This window comes from Adiantum capillus-veneris, chromosome 5, assembly GCF_014529385.1.
Source record: "Adiantum capillus-veneris isolate H3 chromosome 5, ASM1452938v2, whole genome shotgun sequence".
NCBI classification, from domain to species: Eukaryota; Viridiplantae; Streptophyta; class Polypodiopsida; order Polypodiales; family Pteridaceae; genus Adiantum; species Adiantum capillus-veneris.
The window spans coordinates 64,579,116-64,601,697 of NC_140935.1; the positions used below are offsets into that span (position 1 = coordinate 64,579,116).

The following is a 22,582-nucleotide window of genomic DNA, read 5'->3' on the forward strand; positions in this document are numbered from 1 at the left end:
GACGAAGGCCAATATGTCTGAATGATATCAATCGATGAACTTGCTTTGCCTACCTTAAAAGATATGTCACCATGTATAAGAACTCAATCTATCTGCTGATACATTGATCACCTTGTCCAAGTGGGCAGTGCAGTCTATTGTCAATTTCTCAACAGTAAGGAGAGGTCATAGCTGTCCAAAAAAGAAGAGAGGTAGATTGCTGCCAGCCTTAAGTCCACACAGCTAATGGCAATAATGGCGCTGAGCATCTAAAACATAGGGCGCTTCATTCAGCATTGTCCCTCTCCACGCGCTCACCAACTCCCCGCTCCCCCTTCCTCCTTTTCACAGCCTTCCTCTAAACTGATATTCAGGCCCGTGAACCCTTACATTGTCATTCCTCTCCTCTCTGTTCAAAGTATGCAGCACGTAAGCTGATTCACCCTGATCTGGGGCATATACTTGTATCGCTAGTGTGCCTCCCGGGCTGGCCACCCATTGCATAGCATTTAGGCTGCATCTTTGTTGGGCCGCTCACTTTTGGGCTGGCCGCTTGTTTTTATGTCTAGTGCCCAGTCTGGCGGCTGGCCCTCTTATTAGGTCATCCCATTATTTATTGGTGTTGGGTTGTTCTCTCTCTCTCTCTCTGACTCTGACTTTGTATCAGATCCACCACATTGTAACTTTCTGGTCTCATAGGTCACTTTGGCCTTTTGAAGACGTTAATATAACATTTCATTTCATCTCATCTCATCTCATCTCATCTCTCTCTCTCTCTCTCTCTCTCTCTCTCTCTCTCTCTCTCTCTCTCTCTCTCCACATGTGGTGGGATACATATGGGAAACAGCTCACAGGACAAATGCGAGATCGGAGCATGGGAGTAGAGGTTTAGGAGGAGTAGCAGTGCTATTCAGAGAGGAACTACAACCATTACTGCATATTGTACGAAGAGATGATCATGCTAGATATATGTGGGTGAGACTGAGACCTGACAAAGGTCGATTCCTATATATTGCCATATGTTACTTTCCTCCCAGTACATCAATGTATGCCGCATCCAGAGGGCAGTCGCCTTTCTCTACCCTAGATGATGACATTTGGGAGTTTTCTAGGGATGGTGATATCATTCTCCTAGGGGACTTCAATGCCCAAACGGGCAACTCGCAGACAGTCTTCTACGACACTTCAGATGAGATGCTTAGAGAGTTGGATGTGGGTGAGTTGGGACTTGACAGATGCTCCGATGACAGAGAGCAAACGGAGTATGGGAGATACCTCATGGAAATGACGACTACACATGGATCAACCATACTTAATGGCTTACAGCGATTTCCTGGAGCAGCCGGTTTCACATGCTTTCCACATAGACATGGGGCCAGTACAGTGGATTATGTTATGACACAACCGAGCTTTGTCCCCTGCATTCAGGATTTCATAGTGGGAGCCCGGCCAGTGGGCATAACAGTAGATCATGCTCTCTTGACACTATCTGTTAAATTTCAGTATAGTACAACCCAGACATCAGGAGGCAGGTCACACACCCGCTATACATTTACACCAGAGACTGATTTCGTTTATTCAGAGGAGATCTGGGACCGTCTATTGGAAGGCACAGCTGGCACAAATGGTACAGGCCTCTCAGTGGAGGAGTGCACCACCAGGAGGCAGGTCACACACCCGCTATACATTTACACCAGAGACTGATTTCGTTTATTCAGGGGAGATCTGGGACCGTCTATTGGAAGGCACAGCTGGCACAAATGGTACAGGCCTCTCAGTGGAGGAGTGCACCACTCTACTGACTGAGACACTGCATGGGGCTGCATCAATGGCATACCCACACACTCAGCCGGGCAAGAGACGACATTCTGGGAGCATGCCCCAGAATAGTTGGTATGATGAGGAGTGCAGAGAGATGAGAGCCCAGCTTCAGAGGGATCTTCTTTTAGGAGTCATCACTTACAAACAATCTCGGATTGCTTTCCGACGCCTTGTGCGACGGAAGAAGCGAGCTTACCTAGCTCAAATGGAGCGAGACTTGTATCAGATGTTCTTGAGTAGGGACTCAGGAGAGGCATGGCGACTCTTCCATGAGCACTCCCCTCCCCCAGTGATTACTTCACCTGAGGTGTGGGGCCAATATGCGACATCATTATATACGGTTCCTAGACAAGAACCCCTTCCAGACCCTACCAAGCCTTGCCCAGCTACGAGCACTTTCTTTACACCTGAGATGGTACAAAGGCCCATCGACAAGATGAAGACCGGGAAGGCATATGATCATGACGGTCTAGTAGCGGAGCACTTTATACATGCCAGGGATATGCTGATGGAGGTTCTCGCAATGTTGTTCAATCGTGCCATGTGTGAGGGATTACCTGAGACTTGGAGGTTGTCTAATATTGTGCCCATCTTCAAGGCTGGTGACCCTACAGAGCCTGGGAACTACCGCACTATTATGGTTGGACACACATTGGCACGGTTGTATGCATCTATCCTGGAGCAACACTTGAGTAATTGGGCAGAGGGCGAGGGTGTACGAGCAAAGGGTCAAGCCGGCTTCAGGAGGGGTTTCTCCACTCTTGATCATATTCTAACACTCAGGGCAATCTTTGAGGAGGGCAGAGCACATGGGAGACGGATTTATTGTACCTTTGTGGATTTTCGTAAAGCATTTGACATGGTACCAATAGCTCGATTGATGCGCAAACTACAAGAGATGGGGGTGCCCATAGAGGTGATTTGGGGGATTATGGCTTTGTACAGATCAGTGATGGGACATATACGCACTCCGGAAGGGGTATCTGATTTAGTTCACCCTACTATTGGAGTAAAACAGGGCTGCCCATTGTCTCCTACTCTATTTGGTATGTATGTTGATGAGGTGTCTGATTACATCGACAGAGAGGGTGACAGAGGTGCACAGCTGGCAGGGACGTGGATCCCATTGTTGCTATATGCTGATGATATTGTGCTGATATCTGACTCGCCAGAAGGTATGCAACAACAGTTGGATGCACTACGCAGTTTTGCAGAGGATAGTGGATTGTGTGTAAATCTAGGTAAAACCAAGGTTATGGTGTTTAACACCACACCGCAATGGGTCGGGAGATCAGTACCTACTTTCAAATATGGTCAGGAGATTGTGGAGTATACAGATGCATACACTTACCTGGGGGTAGTCTTTACTGGGTCGAGATTTTCCTTGAGAAGAGCAGCAGAGACTAGACTAACTAGAGCTGGTGCGGCTCTGGGAGGAATGGAGAGGATGTGTTCGCAGGTTCAGTTCCAGGAACCTAGGACAAAGTTACGGCTCTTTGATACTTTGGTTGCCTCTACTATGTTATATGGGGTGCAGGTTTGGGGACCTTCTGTAGGCAAGGGGGGTTGGAGGCGTATGGAGAAGCCCCTGGTATCTATGATCTCTCGGCTGATTAGAGCCAAGGCTTCCGTACCGCATGATATCATTCGAGCGGAATTAGCTGCCCCCCCTATGGAGATTGAGGTGCTTACTAGATCAGTCTCCTTTGTACACAGTCTGTGGGATACTACCAGAGACAGATATGCCAGGGTGGCTCTAGAGTCCTCCAGACAATTAGCTCTTAATGGGGATACATCATGCTGGTATGCACAGATGGCATCATGGTTTCACCATGGACAGGTTGCCTCCTTTTCAATACTCTCTACAGGCACCCTTGAGGTCTTTGACGCGGGTAGAGATTAATAGACTCATCCGTCGGGATTTGATCCAACTGGACACAAGGAGGACATGGATAGAGCCGATACAGGAGTTGGGCACAAAGATGGCTTTCTATAGAGAGCATTTTCTCCACCTCACGGGGGATGGCTTTGTGATTCGACCTAGCTATATGGACACGCATCTTTCTCATGGTGTGAGATGTGCCATTGGCCAGATACGCACGTCCTCACATCAGCTCGAGATTGAGAATGGCAAATTCAGAGGGACACCAACAGATAGCAGGATATGCCGCTTATGCCATCTAGAGCCAGAGACAAAGATACATTACATATGTCATTGCACAATGTACTATGAGATACGAGGCCGTTTTCATTGTCTATTCAGAGAAGGTTTTGGTCCTCTATCTAGGGTCATGAGTTATGAGGATCAGAGATGTCTTGGGCTATATATACTTGAGCTACACAGGCATAGAGAAACTTTACTGAGGAGAGCTGAAGAGAGACAACCCCAGAGACAGATCACAGATTTCTTTACACTAGATATTGTACACCCAGAAGAACAGACAGAGGAGCAACCAACAATGAAGAGGTCTACCCGCACTACTGGCATTCTCATAGACCGAGCATTGGAGCTAGGGAGATCTAGACGACCCCGATGGAGAAGAGGAGCTACACAGTTTCGAAGGAGGCTACAGCAAAGGATTCGAGCCATACTTTTTCATCGTCCAGAGTGCAGATGAAGATGGATCTCTATGAAGATAGATCTCTACTTCCCTCCCAAATTGTCTACACATTGTATTGCTCAATTCACACATTTCACGCCTTTCGCCTTTCACACCTATCTGCTTAGTTTAGGATTCCGCACTATTTATATCTTGTTATCCCTAGTTTAAAAATTTATTTTGTTAATCTAACTTGGTATCAGATACACCGCATTGTAACTTCCTGGTCTCATAGGTCATTTTGGCCTTTTGAGGACATTAATATAACATTTCATTTCATCTCTCTCTCTCTCTCTCTCTCTCTCTCTCTCTCTCTCTCTCTCTCTCTCTCTCTCTCTCTCTCTCTCTCTCTCTCTCTCTCTCTCTCTCTCTCTCTCTCTCTCTCTCTCTCTAGTTGGATAGCCAAAGGACATGGATACAGCCTACGCAAGAGCTGGGCACAAAGATGACTAGATACATAGAGCATTTTCTCCAGGATGGGTTCTTATCTAGGCTTACCTACATGGACACTCACTTGTCCCACGGCTTACAATGTGCTATTGGACAGATTCAGACATCACCACACCAGTTGGAGATAGAGACTTGCCAATATCGAGGCATCTCAGCTGAGGCCAAGCTGTGCCAGCTTTGTCATAGAGCCAGAGACAGAGCTCCACTATATATGCCACGGCATAGTATGAGATACATGGCCGCTTTCACTGCCTTTTTACAGAGGGTTTAGGGCCTATATCTAGAGTTATGAGATGCCAGGATCAGAGATGTCTTGGAGGCAGCGTTACTGAGAGAGAGGATCATAGACAAGGGTTACTTAAAGAGAGAGGATCGTAGACCAGGAGACACACCCATAGACTTCCATCCATAGATTGAGTAGAGGCGAGAGCAGACAGAGAGGAGGGAATCAGAATACATGGCATATCACTAGCACAGGTATACTGAGTAATTGAGCAGCACCACTGAGGAGATCCAGGATGAGGAAATGCTCCTATCACTCGAGGTCTTGAGCGCAGACTCTCACCATCGAGGAGATCGGCATGATCATGCACCGACTGACGCAAGCCGTCTCAAGATTCTGACACACATATCCACCATTTTGTATCTTTTCTCTAAGATACACACCCACCTTTTGTATATGTACCCCTCAAGCTCTTGATGCCCACCCTTTACAGCTCTAGTAGCGTTTCTGTTTAGTTCGGTTCTTTCTTTATATCCAGACCTTGTATCAGATTCACCGTGATGTAGCTCTTTGGTCTCATAGGTCATTTTGGCCTTTAGAAGATGTTCATATAATATTTCATTTCTCTTCCCCCCCCCCAAACACACACCTGCCCACTCTCACGTGGTATCAGAGCATCAAACTCTTTGCATCCTCAACCGGGGTCATCAAAGAGACAGGCTTCTCTCTCAGGGTTTTGGATCTGGCAACGTTTGGTTGTAAATGGAACCCCTCTGAACGATGCAAACTATGGTCTAGGGAGCGTTCGGTTGTATCGAGATGTCTTTATGTTTTGTGATTGCACGTGTGAATCCCTGTCATTTGTATGGCATTTTGTAAAGCATATCAAACTAGTGCATCAATAGTTCCAATTTGGATGAGGTAGACTTGGTATGTGGTCTTAGTGCATCAAGACACCCTTAAAAGATCAGCGCGGTTTGGGTGTGATGGCTAATATTGCTACACCGGAATATTAACAGTTATGATGCAGATGAGATGACTAGATAAAAATTTGATTGTAGAACTGTATGGTGTAATGCATGCTAGAAAATGTGTTGGCTGATGATGATGGTTAATGGCATGTATGCATGAAGGCAATGTCTGCTAAAGAATCGGATTGAGTTTTGCAGGTGTATTCGCAAGCGGTTACTCTTCCTTTAACACATGGTATGTCACAAAGTGATGACATGGCATGTCCAACTTAACAGGGCCTGTTTTAAAGCGCCTGAAGGTGACCAAACTGAAGGGGACCAGTTCAGCATCCAAAATTGATGGCGTGGCTGAATCTACAAACATCCCAAAAATGGTGCCACAAATCGCGGAAGCTATACAGATAGCTCGAAAATTACGAAAGCAAGCCTTTTGACACCAACTTTTGTATCTGATGCTTTTAGGGCATTGGCCTTTAAATATGTGCCTTGGGGGACTTCTCTAACATCCCTAACATTGCAGTGTGTAGATGGCAAAAAAGACTCTCTCTGGTAGTTCCACCCGTGCCAAAGAAAGGGGCACCAAGGTTTATGTAAGGAACTGCTGACATGTCAAAGCCTAAAGAATGGAGTCAACTTACAGAAGCCGGCCGAGGGGCCTAAACCCTAAGAAGAACAGATAACAGAAGAAGAAGTCCTACCAACTTATGGGGGCCCCGTTCGATGGGGCCCCAAGTGACAGAAAGGATTAAAATAAAGCAGAACCCGCGCGCGCACACACACACACACACACACACACACACACACAAAAAAAAAACTGATGACGTGGAAGATTTCCGAAAATTGCACTGGCATGATGATGTGGCAAGCTGTACGGATTTCCGCGTTTTGCACTCGTTGATGACGTGGCAGACTGTACGGATTTCCGTGATTTACGTTGGAGTGGAACTCCACTCCTTGTCTCCATCTCCAATGTGAAGTTGTTCCCTTTAAATTCCAGTATTTGACATGTTCTAGTTGTTATTTTTCGTCAGCACGTGGTGCCCTTTCACCTACAATGGTATCGAAGCGTCGGCCGTTTGCTTTTCCGTCAAGCAAGCTAGTCCTATAGCATTCTACAACCGGATGTAACCGGCCCGTAGGGCGGTAGGCGTTGGCTTTCACCCGAAATTCTTTACTTTAAGCACACACACAGAGCACTTTGCACAGAGAACCTGCGACGGGAGTTAACACTTGAATACACACACGGCTCGGAAGCTAGAATGCTCCGAGCAGACGCCGACAACCGGTAGGCCCCAAAATTGGCGCCCCTTTCGGTATTTCTTCATTCTTTAGGAGGGTAAATTACAAGGTAAGGTCCTGGGAATCCTTCACGTGTATCCACCTAGATACCATTTGATTTGGCCAAATTTCGGCAGCATAACAGCCCCAAAACTTGCGCGAAACCAATTCCCCTGCTGGAACTCGCTTGCACTGTCGTATACCCTCTGATTCCTGTCCAAAAACAGTAAATTCAGCAGGCTGTATTTACTGGTTTTTGCCCTGTTTTCAGCCCCAAACAGTCCCCTAACTGTCCTCTGCCAGTGGGGCACGATTCCCAATGGTCCTGGCGTCCGTACGGCTGAAAAACAGTGAATTTACAGCGCATACACAGCGCTGATTTTGCACCTGTACGGTGAGGTTATGACCCTCACCAGTGCCTGCTTTGGAGCAGCAGTTAGCTACCCCTGTTCCTGCTCAAGGAGGCTCTTGCCTCAGCACAAAAGCATTAGCCCACACAACTGTACATCAGTCAAATGAGTAGCCCTCTTGTGGGGCATCACATAACTGCACGTAGGGGAGAGAGAGAGCAGTGTGTAGTGTGCAGGGCATCACTCCTAGCACCACACTGTACATCAGAGGGAAAGAAAGCACTCCATAGCTCTTAACCTGTGACAGGTTGCAAATGAGGCCTCTCCCAGCATAAAAATCAGCGCCCATTTTTCTGCAAGAGGAAAGTTCACCAAAATGTGACACTTGGCGCATTTTCAAGCATTTTCCCGTTTCGGGTTTGCCGCTTAAAAATATCCCAACCGACGCGTCAGTTGACTTCGCGGCAGAGTTATAAAGTGTTCCCCTAGTCATACCGGAGGTAATGACGCAAACACATTTCACGGCCCAAAATAGCAGTTCCCTAAATTTTAGGAGATGCTTCCGTTGGGCTCCCACTGGTCTTCTGACCATCTATCCTCATTGGGACCGCATCCAAAAGTGCAATGTGGCCCAACTGTCGGATACCTTTTGTTGGTAGTCCCACCTTGACTTTACGCCTTAATTGAGTTCACTTCCTAGTATCCACCAACTTGCTAAGTGCGACGGGGGGACCTATATGATCTTGCTCTGAGCCTAGACATCCTCTTACCATACGAATTCCAGTGCCGACCACTTCCCGTCTGCGGGTGAATCTACCGTTCACATTGGCCATACAATGTCCGACCGTTTGCTACTTCAAAAAGAGGGTCTCAAAACAAATAAAATAAACCCCATTGGAAAGAAACCAACAACCAAGGTTAGCAGTTGCCACATCTCTGTGACATGGTTAATAACTGCCACGTCCTCGTGACATACCCCCCTCTTGAAATCGCAAACGTCCTCGATTGCATACCATAAATACACGCCACTGATGATCTTGTGCTATTAACACTCTTTTATCATCGCATGTATCCGCAAGAAAGGTCGTAACATACATAGATACAAATGACTTAATGAGGCCTTCATACTTTTGCCATTTCCATCTATGGCACTGAATTCATATGTACATTTGATGTACTAGCTCTATCATTACCCCTCCTTTGCACACGTTGGGTTGGGGCATAAGTAGGCTGTAACCCAAAGGCTTCAAGGTAAAGCTGCAATACATTTGGTGACTCTGACAGTTCATGCTCTTCCATCCACTTTGAATCCATAGGTGGATAGTTCTTGAACTTCACCAAATAGCGTCTTGCAACTTGTCCTTTAACTTTTCTGTCCTTATGTGCCAAAACTTGCTCAGGTACCAGGATCTCATCAAGTTCCTCAACTTCTGGCTGATCCTCAACTGGCATATCTTCTGGCACATCACCCACGAAGGGTCTTAGAAGACTCACGTGAAACGCATTATGAATCTTCCACGCATCAGGCAGTTTCAGCCTGTAAGCCACATCGCTGATCTTGTCAAGCACTTGAAAAGGCCCATAGTAACGCATGCTGAGCTTAGGAAACAGTCGTTCCTTGCCCTTCATCTTCTTTAACCTTGCCTTTTCGAACCTTAAGAGAACCCAATCACCAGGTGATAGTAGCAATTCACGACGGTGACGATCAGCGGCCTTTTTCTGTTTTGCCTGAGTCTTCTCCAAGGCAACTTTAATCTTCTTATACATCTCATCCATGTTCTCAACATATCGATTTGCCTCAAAGATCTTGTCTTTCGTATGCAAAATGGGAGGAACCTTTTTGCCGCCTTCAACAATTTCAAAAGGTGCTTTGCCAGTAGACGAATGCACCGTATTATTGTACGCATACTCAAGCATAGGCAAATATTGTTCCCACTTGCCCTTATTATCTGACACATAGCATTTCAGCAGATCTAAGACAGTAGAATTGGCCTCTTCTGACTGTCCATCAGTTTGTGGATGAAACGAAGACGAAAACTTGAGCGTAGTGCCCATGTTCTCAAACAATCCTCTCCAGAACAAACTGGTCATGCGAGGATCACGATCACTGATAATCGATTGTGGCATACCATGGTACTTAAACACATTGTACATGAACAAGCGTGCCATCTGATCAGATTTTATCTTCTTCTTGACAGGGATAAAATGGGCATGCTTGCTAAACCTGCAAATAATGGTCCATATACCATCATTCCCTGTTGGCGTCCTTGGAAGATCAAAGATAAAGTCCATAGCAATGCTTTCCCATGGCTTATCCGGAATCGGCAGTGGTTGTAACAACCCTGGTGCCTTTTGCCTGTCAAACTTGACCTTTTGGCAAACTATGCATGCTCGCACAAAGGCATCCACATCTCTCCTCAAGGTAGGCCAATAGAAGAACGTCTCTACCGCTTTAATTGTTGCATCAATGCCACGATGCCCTGCATACGGTGGGACATGACTCTCTTCCATGACCTTATGTCGCAGTGGCCTAGTGACACAAAGTCTGCCATGCATCATCATAAAACCATCTCTGAGGAGGTAGTGCTCGTGATGTTGCCCCTCTTGTAACTGTTCAAAGATCCTTGCAAAATCTTCATCAGCAGTATACTGTTCCTTCATGTCATCTAACTCATGATGATAAGGAATTGACACAGCTGAAATTTGTGGCTTTCTTGATAACGCATCAGCCACAACATTCTTCTTGCCTTCCACATGCATAATCTGGAAGTGGAACATGGAAAGAATGTTTGCCCATCGCATATGCTTTTCAGATAACTTTGACTGTGTCAAGAAGTATCGCAAGGTCTGATGATCTGTTTGGACAACAAAATCAGCACCTAAGAGGTAGTGCTTCCAGCTAGAAAGCTCATGAATAACGGCCAAGAGTTCTTTCTCATAGACTTGCATAGTCCTCTCTGGCCCTTGCAAAATTCGGCTTTCATAGGCTACTACCCGTCCATCTTGCATTAGCACTGCTCCGATGCTACTGCCACACGCGTCACACTGGACCACAAATGACTTCCTGAGATCTGGCAAAACAATAACTGGATCTGAAGTCAACTTTTCCTTTAAGAGACTAAAAGCTGAAATCTCTTTTTGGGTCCATCTGAAAGTGACCTCTTTCTTTTGCAATGCGTGAAGAGGCGATGCTATCTCTACAAAATTTCTGATAAACCTTCTATAGTAGGAACACAATCCCAAGAAGCTTTTGACATCGTGCACAGTCTTCAAGTCTGGCCATGTCTTGATAGCTTCGACCTTTGCGGGATCCATTCTAACACCATCCTTTGAGACTATGTGGCCCAGAAAGTGGATCTCTTCGAGGAAGAATTCACTTTTCTTAGGATTGACAAGTAACCTGTGACTGCGCAGCTCTTCGAACACAATGGTCAAGTGACGCCTATGCTCCTCTTCATTCTTCGAATACACAATCATGTCATCGAAGAATGTTCCAACAAACTGTTGATGCAAGCGGAAAATCCGGTCCATCATTCTGTTGAACGTGGCAGGAGCATTTGTTAGCCCAAACGGCATCACTAGAAACTCATAAAGACCAAATGTCGTTCTAAACGCAGTCTTGTGCACATCCTCTGGGCTTATACGAATCTGATGGTACCCACTCTTCAGGTCTATCCTGCTGAAAATTGCAGCACCCTCTAAACGATCGAGAATATCATCAATGCGAGGAATAGGAAACCTATTCTTGATGGTGTTCTTATTCAACGCACGGTAATCAATACACATGCGCCATGAGCCATCCTTCTTCTGCACTAGGAGCACTGGGGAGCAAAAGGGTGAAGAACTAGGCTGAATCAGCCCCTTCTCTAATAACTCCTCAACCTGGCCCATAATCTCTTTCTCCTGCGCCGCACTAACCCTGTAGGGAGGTCTATTTGGTGGGCTACACCCTGGCACCAAATCTATCCGATGGTCCTCAGGTCTCTCTGGCGGCAATTGCGACGGTAATGAATCAGAAAAACAGTCACTAAACTTTTGCAAAAATGCTGACCTTTCTTTATCTAACACAGATAAATTTGACTGATCCCTATCTGAGACATCACGTGCAAAAATCAAGTACACAGAAAGATGATTCTTTATTACAGAAGTGATAGCAGAAGCAGATACAATAGGGACTCACTCTCCTTTAAGCTTTACATCCAAGACGTGAGTTTTGCCCCTATGCTGTACAGTGATCTTTTTGTTGTAGGCATCCAAGACTCCATGCACTCGGAACATCCACGGGATCCCCAACAAGGCGTCACAACCTTCCAACGGCATGATGTAAAACTCTTCAGTGTCCACATACGATTGAATATGCAGACGCAGTTTTCCAATGATGGGAGTAACACACTCTGAGTGGCCAGGACATGCCAACCCTGCCTCTGCTGTGTACCCCATCTCTTCAGCTTTGATGCCAAGCTTCATAGCTAACTCTGGTGAGATAAAGTTGGCTTTGGCACCTGGATCAAAGAAGATGAGTGCTGTCTGATCCCTAACTTTACCCCATGCCCTGCATAACTCACTGGCATTTGTGTTGGGCCTGTCACCCACCATGTCTGGCACTAAACCTGCCGTGGGTTTAGGCTTCTTGCCTTTCTGGTCTTCTTTATCCTCTGAGTCAGCTGGCCTTTTCCTTTGTGGACAATTGATAGAAATATGACCAGGCTGCTAACATATAAAGCATTTGTTCTCAGCCATTAGGACCTTCTTTTCCTCGAGCGACTTACGCACAAAAGGCTTCCTTTTCTGTTTCTTTGCCTGCGCTCCAGAAGTCCCAGCTGAATCCTTGTCTTTGGTGGCCTGTTCTGACCCCTGTGACGCATCAGGAGCCGTTTTCACAAAGGGCTTCTTCGCTGAATTTTTCTTTTGCTGCCCTCCTTTGTCACTGCTCGGAAATCCACTGTCTTCTCCTTTCAACAAGGCAAGACCAGTGTTCGCAACTTCCATAAGCTGAGTAAGAGTAGCCACTCTGTTCTTTGTACAGTAATCACACGAAGCCCTTTAGGCAGCCCACAACAATACTTCTCTATCTGCTCTGTCAGTGGCACAAATCTGTAGGAGGTCACTGAGAGTAACGCTTTACAAAACCTCCTATTGTACTCCAGCAAGCTCTTGCACGAAGCTGCCGTAAGCTGGTGCCAATCTGTCAGGACATCGGCTTCAAATTCATTTAATAGCCAAGCAGATGCAAGCATTTGCTTGAAGTAAACCCAAGTGGCGGGTGCCTGTCCTTGCATTAACAATGTCGTCCACCATGTAAGCGCATTGTCCTTTAAGAAAGTGGCAGCTTTCCTGACCTTCGAGGCCTCTGTAAAATTCCCTCCCGCATAAGCTGTATCAAACTGCTGGAGGAAAGTGAGTGCCTTTGTCTTGTCCTCGAAACCACTGAAGGTACTGAACTTTACCGCTGCACCACCTTCTTTGTAAGCCTCCGGCTTCTCTAGTGCCCCCAAGTTGTCATACGGGATGGTCTGCAACATGGGCACTGTACTAGGCATGATCGGCACATGTTGGCCATTCACATTTTGCGTCAGAGATGCGATATCTGGCTGCTGTCCAGAAAAACCAGCCATGCCAAAATGACCCTGTGGCACCCCAAACTGGCCCTGGTTGCCGTGGAAACCTTGCTGCATGCCGATAGTACCATACATGGGGTTTGGCATGATGCCTTGCATACCCCCGAACACTGTTCCTGGCATGTACGGCTGACTTCCAGACGCATAACCAGCCATACTTTGGAACACTGATCCACCCCCGAAATACCCAGGATGTACCGTGGGTGGTGGAAAAATTGAGTGCATAGCCTGGTATCCAGCTCCCTGTCCATTCAAGACAGCATGCTGGCTCTGAAAGGTGGCGGGCTGGACTGGCATAACCTGTGGAATAGGCGTTCTAGCCACCTGTTCAAGCACGGGAGGAACCTGCTTTGGAGCCCCCGACTCCGCAACATGCGAGTGTTCCCTTTCCTCCTGCGCCTCATGAAGTACCTGGGCTTGAGCTTCAACAAGCTCCGTACGCGGCGTAGGTTGCCTATTTTGATGTTGCACTGGTGGCGCTTGCAAGAATTCCATAAACCTCTGATTTTGCACCAACTGCAAAAAGACATTCACCGCGGCAACTAACTGAGTCTTAAACGCATCATCCTCAAGTTGCCCTGTCATAAAGCCCTGTACTACTGGAGGGACATTCACGTTGACAGGAGGTACAGACTGACGTGGCCGTGAGCTCTCGCCAATCTCAAAAACCATAGGAATCTCCTGCCTGTCCTTTGGAGAGGAACCCTCTTCCATAATTCCCTTCCCCTTGTCGGCCATAGTGTAATCCCCGCGTTCTTGCACTGTGTGTCTTTACCCTGAACAATCCAGGCTCACTCTTTAAGGAAAAAGTGATTGATGTCCCGGCAACGGAACCATGTAACCAGCCCGTAGGGCGGTAGGCGTTGGCTTTCACCCGAAATTCTTTACTTTAAGCACACACACACAGAGCACTTTGCACAGAGAACCTGCGACGGGAGTTAACACTTGAATACACACACGGCTCGAAAGCTAGAATGCTCCGAGCAGACGCCGACAACCGGTAGGCCCCAAAATTGGCGCCCCTTTCGGTATTTCTTCATTCTTTAGGAGGGTAAATTACAAGGTAAGGTCCTGGGAATCCTTCACGTGTATCCACCTAGATACCATTTGATTTGGCCAAATTTCGGCAGCATAACAGCCCCAAAACTTGCGCGAAACCAATTCCCCTGCTGGAACTCGCTTGCACTGTCGTATACCCTCTGATTCCTGTCCAAAAACAGTAAATTCAGCAGGCTGTATTTACTGGTTTTTGCCCTGTTTTCAGCCCCAAACAGTCCCCTAACTGTCCTCTGCCAGTGGGGCACGATTCCCAATGGTCCTGGCGTCCGTACGGCTGAAAAACAGTGAATTTACAGCGCATACACAGCGCTGATTTTGCACCTGTACGGTGAGGTTATGACCCTCACCAGTGCCTGCTTTGGAGCAGCAGTTAGCTACCCCTGTTCCTGCTCAAGGAGGCTCTTGCCTCAGCACAAAAGCATTAGCCCACACAACTGTACATCAGTCAAATGAGTAGCCCTCTTGTGGGGCATCACATAACTGCACGTAGGGGAGAGAGAGAGCAGTGTGTAGTGTGCAGGGCATCACTCCTAGCACCACACTGTACATCAGAGGGAAAGAAAGCACTCCATAGCTCTTAACCTGTGACAGGTTGCAAATGAGGCCTCTCCCAGCATAAAAATCAGCCCCCATTTTTCTGCAAGAGGAAAGTTCACCAAAATGTGACACTTGGCGCATTTTCAAGCATTTTCCCGTTTCGGGTTCGCCGCTTAAAAATATCCCAACCGACGCGTCAGTTGACTTCGCGACAGAGTTATAAAGTGTTCCCCTAGTCATACCGGAGGTAATGACGCGAACACATTTCACGGCCCAAAATAGCAGTTCCCTAAATTTTAGGAGATGCTTCCGTTGGGCTCCCACTGGTCTTCTGACCATCTATCCTCATTGGGACCGCATCCAAAAGTGCAATGTGGCCCAACTGTCGGATACTTTTTGTTGGTAGTCCCACCTTGACTTTACGCCTTAATTGAGTTCACTTCCTAGTATCCACCAACTTGCTAAGTGCGACGGGGGGACCTATATGATCTTGCTCTGAGCCTAGACATCCTCTTACCATACGAATTTCAGTGCCGACCACTTCCCGTCTGCGGGTGAATCTACCGTTCACATTGGCCATACAATGTCCGACCGTTTGCTACTTCAAAAAGAGGGTCTCAAAACAAATAAAATAAACCCCATTCGAAAGAAACCAACAACCAAGGTTAGCAGTTGCCACATCTCTGTGACATGGTTAATAACTGCCACGTCCTCGTGACACCGGAAGCTATAGATGATTCAAAAGAATATTACGATTTCTTTCGAGAGTGCAAGATGCTCCTAGGTCGAAGAAGATACGTGTTTGGTGCCCTAAATTTTGCTATAGATTTAGTATAACTCCTTAAATGAATCTGAAAGAGTTGGGACGCAAACATCCGAAACTAAATTAACATAAGTCTTTGTTTTCTTTGTAAGAGGTTGCTCTGTGACCGGGTCTATCTATTCTGTCATGACAATTGTCAAAGTTATGGCCTATCTGAAAACATCCAAAACATCGGCCCTCTTGTTGAGGAGCTTCTCTTTTATTCGGAGTAAGTCCTTTATGTTGTTGTTGAGGTTGACTCCGTTAATCTCTAGAAGTACTTAATGACTTAATACGCAAGAGCTTGACCAAAGAGAAACAAAGCTCAATTATAGCACAAGGCACACCTCGTTGCCAAGGGCTTTTGTCAGAGACCGGGTGTGGACTAACCCTGTGAAGCCCAATAGTGAATTTCTCACAGTGATGCTCCAAGGTTAAATTTTTAAAGAACGAAACTTGTAGATACACGTCCCATAATCTTTGATTGTAGTCCTCTAAAGTTTTGATGAAAACCTTCTTCAAGTTACCCCTCTTCATAAGTTGCATCTCCAAGAGTGATTTGAGATAAGTGCAAGCAAAAATATTCTTAAAGGCTTGCCATGTCCTTGGAGCATGAGGCTTTGTGGACAAAGAACTCCACCATTGCACAACATTGTCATTGAGGAAAGCGACTACTCGAGAAATCTTGGATTATTCTATATAATTGCCCAAAGAATAATTGTTGTCGAAATGTTGTAAGAATCGAAGTGCCTTCTTCCAATCTTTTACCCTAGCTAAAGAACTTGATTGTAGATCCGCCAGTCAGATTAACGAGAGTCAGATTAACGAGGGGCTCCTCGATTGAACTTGTTTTTAGTATTTAGTTTGTATATAAAGCTACTTTGTTTGAATATTGTTGTTTGACACTTGAACATGATGAAGTTCTCCTCTCAACCCGCCTTAGCGGAGGGTATTTCTCAATTTGAGCGAAAAGCTTTTCTTGTTTTTAGCACAAGGTTTCCTCCCCTTTTCAGCAGATGGATGGAGAAAATGTTTGTACTTTAAGCACACGCTTAGAATCTTCTCAACCATTGATCTCTCTAATGTACTAAGACCACAAATTTGATCTACCTCATCCAAGCGAGAACTTTTGATGCACTAGAGTCAAAAAAATACTTCGTAAAAGCTATAGAATTCCATGCCAATGCTAATGCAATTTCCACAGATGCACAACTAGCAAATGCATTAACGTAGACATGAATACATATGTATGTCAAAGTCGACGATGCGGAAGCGTAGAGACCAAAAGGATTGAGCACGAGAGAGAGAGAGAGAGAGAGAGAGAGTCTCCTAAACCAATCAACCTTGGCAATGAATAACTATTCCAATGGAGGCAAGGGGTTGCTTGTATAGCAATCTCACTAAATTGCCCTACCCAAGACTTTGACAAATAAGTAAAATAAATACCTAAAAGCCAAACTAAATAATGGGATTACATTGGGCAATTCACTTGAGATGCCAAAACTTTAACACCCTCTCTACAGCTCATAGTGGACATCAATAGTGAGACCAAGTCAATGAAGAAGCTACCATGGACACCCCGATAGAAGGCCTTGGACTACTGGATACACCTCGGTCTTGCTCTCCTCAATTTTCTACCTGAAAGTAATGCCATCTTGAGCACCGGTTGCCTTTGTAGAAACTTTGAACTGTAGACCATACTACCTCCAATAATCCCCATTCGTGAACTATGAACGCATCACAACCAAAATATAAAACTCCAAGATAATGAACTGTTGGAACACATCCTGTCCATAATCTGACCAACAACAATCAATTGGCGCACCCATCCATAGTGTTCTAGATATCTGATTGGTTCTCTGTCATATGCATGTGCATTAAACTCCGACCTACAGGTCCAAACACCAATAACTTGAACTCCTCAACACAAGGGTCCAAATTAATTCTAGGGGAATTCATTGCCCCCCTCTCCCACTCACAAGCCTCTCTCTGGTTGAAGCTAGTGGTGACACCTGTCATTTGACTAGAAATCTGACGTCGAGGCTACTGTGGCCACCACCATGAGTGCCATGCCGATCTCCTTTTCCAAATCTTTATTACCGTAATCTCTGTCCAGCTTGCCTTTATCCTTGTCTTCTTGTGAGTTCCTGTTTCTGCCTTTGGCTTCAAACTCTCGAGCCAAATAAAGCCTCGAGCCACATTAATGACAACTGTGATCGTACGTCTTTGGTACCAAGGCAGCTAATTGAGTACTGGTACTGCCATCCTTGTCCAACTGACCTTTGCCGTTGTCCTCTAGCGAACTCCTCCATTTGCTTTTGACTTCACAAACTCGAGCCAAACAATTTGTCAAGTTCCTTGAGAATTGTGTCGGTGCATAGGCCGGTAAATGGATGGTTGACGATCCGTTATCCATAGCCACTTGTTGCTTCTGGTCGTTGTCATCGCGCGTGCTCGAGCAAGGCCATGTTGAGGTTGCAAGATCTGGAAAACTCTACTCCTTGCACTCCAAGGGCCGAAGAATTCCTCCAAGCTGCACAAAATCCCCAGGTAATTCCACTCCTCTGCTACTCCCAACCGGCTTCACCAAATCCACTGCCCCACTCTTCAGCTCCAAACTCCGCCTCTTTGCCTCCCAAACACCACAACGGAAAAAATTCCTCCAATACCCTCTCTTGGGCTTGTCTTCCTCTCCGTCAAAGATGCTCCTAAAAACTCTCCCAAGCCGACTCAGGACAATATGCCCAATGCACCATGATCCTAGCGTTTTAAAACGTTGAGCTGTCAAGAGGCTTTGTTGTCAACAACACGCTGGGAACTGCTTCTCAAAACGTAGTCGTACAGTGGGTCCACAAGCAACCTGGTGCAGTGTTTTAACACACTCGTTGACGTGGGAGCGGCAGGTGCCAACGACACAGAGTTTCAAAACGCACAATCGGGCCAAGGCGGCAAGGGGAGAGACTCGCTGGCGGACTACGTTTTAAAAATGTTACATGCTACCAAGGCACCTCTTTTAGGGCTACAACGGCAGCATTTCACAACGCTCGCAGGAGCAGTGGGGAGGAGAACGATGCCGACAAGTGGAAACGTTTTGAGATGCTACCGGGAATAGAGTGCTCCGGTTCTCTAGGTTCTTCTCTTCTTCTAAACAACGCTCCTCCACCAAGGTTCTTGAATTACCGAGCTACACCGAGTGGCTCGGATACCATGTCAAAGTCGACGATGCGGAAGCATAGAGACCAAGGGGAGTGAGCAAGAGAGAGAGAGAGAGAGAGAGAGAGAGAGAGAGAGAGAGAGAGAGTCTCCTGAACCAATCAACCTTGGCAATGAATAACCAAATGTGTATACAATGGAGGCAAGGGGTTGCTTATATAGCAATCTCACTAAATTGCCCTACCCAAGACTTTGACAAATAAGTAAAATAAATACCTAAAAGCCAAGCTAAATAATGGGATCACATTGGGCGGTTCACTTGAGATGCCAAAACTTTAACAATGTACAATATTCAGACTCAGATTTGTCCACATAGAAGATTTCCAATTCACATGTATACGATACTCAGGTCTATCCACATAAAAGATGTCCAGTTCACATCTATGTGGTCACATCTATCCGCATACAAGATTTCCAAAGAAGTCAGACAGAACTCATGTTCAAACAAAATATACAAAGCGGGGTGGTCCGGCATATATATGTAGAGAGAGAGAGAGAGAGAGAGAGAGAGAGAGAGAGAGAGAGAGAGAGAGAGAGACACTCCATGCTGATAGGTCCAGCATAGATGTGACATGTCCTCGATGGATAGACACACAGCTACTACCATCTGCTCCTGCACATTGCCAACAAAACCTCCGACATGGACAACCACCTGGCCAGAAGGGGGATCACAAGGCACTGCACCTCCACCCAACATCAAGGCAGAAATGGGATGGAGTGATAAAAGCCTCACAAAAAGAGCTCTATCCACTACGGGATTTGCTCTAAGGTGGAAGTATTATCTTTCGCACGACAAAAGCAGATGGCATTTAGACCTTCATAAGGTCAAATCCACGTAAAGCTTTGAATTTGAAAGAAAATGGATCTAAACAGTATTGTCAAGTGCTTCATCAAATGATACATAAAAAATCGAGCACCCCAGAAAAAAAGTGTGTGCAACCAAGCTGATTGTTGAGGATGGACAGAAATGTAAAGCAGGTGAGGACTCCTAGAATAGACGAAATACAACGTAAGCAGAAATCCTCTGAATGGCAAGCTTGCAATTCAGGCAAATCCCTTGTGTATCCACCTCTATCATTCTATGCTTAATCCACCAGGTACAAATTTTAACTAATTCAGGGAAAGAGGGCAGATGCAGACCACGCAAAGCCTAAATGGAAATCCTAAGACACAGCGAGCCCATCACATGCAGAATAGAGAGAGAGAGAGAGAGAGAGAGAGACCAGGCGTAATTCTTGTTCATGACAGCGCAATCAGCTAGCTGCCGACGGGTCCGGTAGCTTCGATACACTTTTTGTATGTTGACAGCAGCCTCCCCTTCAACAAGTCCCCCTGAAGAAGCCTGTTCGTTGCAATCTGTGGCAGGCCCGGCAGCAATGGCGGGCTCAGGAGGTTGGGCGGCGGGAGATTCTGAGGGTAATAATCCAGGTTTCATAACAGCGCAGTCTGACGACGGAGGGACGTCCTGATCGTGAGGCACCATGGCGGTGTTCGCGAACTAGAAGATCGGGGCGTCGAAAACGCGCATGTGATGAGGGAAAGAGAGAAGAGCTGGCGGAAAACTCGGAGGGAACAGAGGAGAGCTGTATACGTGCACGTGCGTGCGCGTGCGTGTTTCCACAGTGACGTGCCAGACCTTTTCAAAGAGGCATCGTCAAAAGCGTTTGACAACGTACGGTTATTTTAAGGCTTATTGATTGGCCTCTCCATGCAGCGTAGATAGGACTAGTGTAGCATAGATAGGACTAGTGTGGCCAGCGCCTCTCTCTCTCTCTCTCTCTCTCTCTCTCTCTCTCCCCCCCTGCGTGCGCACTGTCCTCATTGCAGCCGGAAAAAGCAAATTGCAACACGTGGCACTGAAAAACCAGACTCCTTAATATATAGTATAGATATAGATAGACAAATTGCGACACGTGGCACTGGAAAACCAGTCTCCTTAATATATAGTATAGATATCCAGATTCCTACAGACAACGCAACACCAGTGTTACACCACCCACATTTTTTGCTATTTACGCAGAACTACTATATCGATGATCTTTCAAAGCATTGAAAGTTGAAACTTCAAGTCGAAACTTTGAAAGGGTTTCCACATGTATTGAAAACTCATCTGCACCGGCCACAAAGGCCGTCACGGCTCAAATATTCCATTGTGAGCAAGACTTAGTGATGTTCTTTGCAAATTACATAATGCGTAAGTAATCATCACACTTTTTTTGATGTGAATGCACATATGTTTTCAACAAATTAGTCACTTAAGTTTGGCCATCAGGTTGAAAAGATGATGTGAAATCAAGTGTAGTGCTTAGATTTTCAATCAAAACGGTCCACCTTTTCCATTAGCATCCATTACCATGACAAATAATGAACGACAAAAATCACGTAGTGTTACAAGAGGAACATTGGTCAATAACTCTTTCAAATGTAAGTGCCAATGTGGCCCTAAGTGACCAAAAAATAAGTAATGTGTACAAAACATATACAAATGTGAAGTAAGATGTGTTTTGCTTATTCTTTGCCAAAAAAATGCACTTTGACTATCATAATGTAGCATTGGAGGCTAAAGTTTGATGTCCAAATCTCCCAAACGTACCAACAATCATGCTCCTTACTAGCATAAGATGAAGCAACATACTCAGGCTCTGTGATGGAAGAGTGTTGGGGTAAAGGCACTACGCCTCTACCCATGGTTGATAGCTGTTGTCATAAAAACTAATATCTAATTCTCCCAAATGATTTTCTCATGTTAAACTAATCATTTAATATGGGGAGGTACCAGGGGAGTAAAAGCTAGAATATTCGTAAGGTTGCCAAACCGGTCTCAGCAGGGATTCAAAGGAGGGAAAATAGGGATCCAATGGGGGACAGTCTACAAAAAAAGAGCAATGTGCACCAATGGAGCTTAAAAGACTTAAGGTTCAGATCCATTAAGACTTCCATAGGCTAAAGTTCCTAAATTCAATTAAATTGTCCAATGGCCAAAAGTGGGGAAAATTGGATGGATGTGGGAAGACTTTAATGGTAGGGGAAGAGAAAGAAACACACACACACACACTCCCAAGCTCTCCCCAAAGGAAAGAATGGACACATGGCAGGCTCCTAGGCCAGTTGCCCCCAATCTCCCCTCAAATCATATTGGATGGCCATAGAGGTTAGTACAATCAATTTGAAATTTCTTGGTAAAAGAACCAATAGAAATTAAGCTTCCTAGTAGACTATTGGATAGTCTACCAAGGGGTCCAATGAGCATCCAGCAGCCCAATGGCTTGCTTGATTCCTATTGGCCAGAAGACTAAAAAGTCCAATGAGAGTTTAAATAAATTATTTAATTACCTTAAGCTCTCACAAAAGGGGAAAGTGGGACACATGTCACAAGGCTATCAAGTATGCTTCTAAATTGTTATTGGACAAGCTCTGCAGGAGCCAATGGAAAGCCATCAAGAGCTTCTTGGAAGAGGGGTCAACCAAGTAGAGAGAGAGTTGGCATTTTTATTGTAACTCACTTTCCTACACACACACACACACACACACACACACACACACACACACACACAACTCATGTGTTGAGCAAGAACTCCATCTCCTTCTCCAAGCATTGAGAACTAGAGGCCTACACCAACAACTCTTGGCAATGGAATGCAAATCCAACCAAGAGCCAATCTTCCATGGCATGCTCATCTC

The 22,582-nt window shown here is 45.8% G+C and overlaps 1 protein-coding gene across 1 annotated transcript in view; it reads right to left on the reverse strand.

The window, feature by feature from the left end:
* LOC147457442 (IQ domain-containing protein IQM6-like) overlaps positions 1–20,491 on the reverse strand; it is a 54,195-nt gene extending 33,704 nt beyond the window's left edge. Inside the window, exon 1 of the mRNA XM_086512333.1 lies at positions 20,125–20,491. Within this exon, the coding sequence (XP_086368459.1) occupies positions 20,125–20,384 (260 nt within the window). The 5' untranslated portion in view covers positions 20,385–20,491. The remainder of the gene's footprint in view (positions 1–20,124) is intronic.
* Between the last annotated feature and the right edge of the window lie 2,091 nt (positions 20,492–22,582).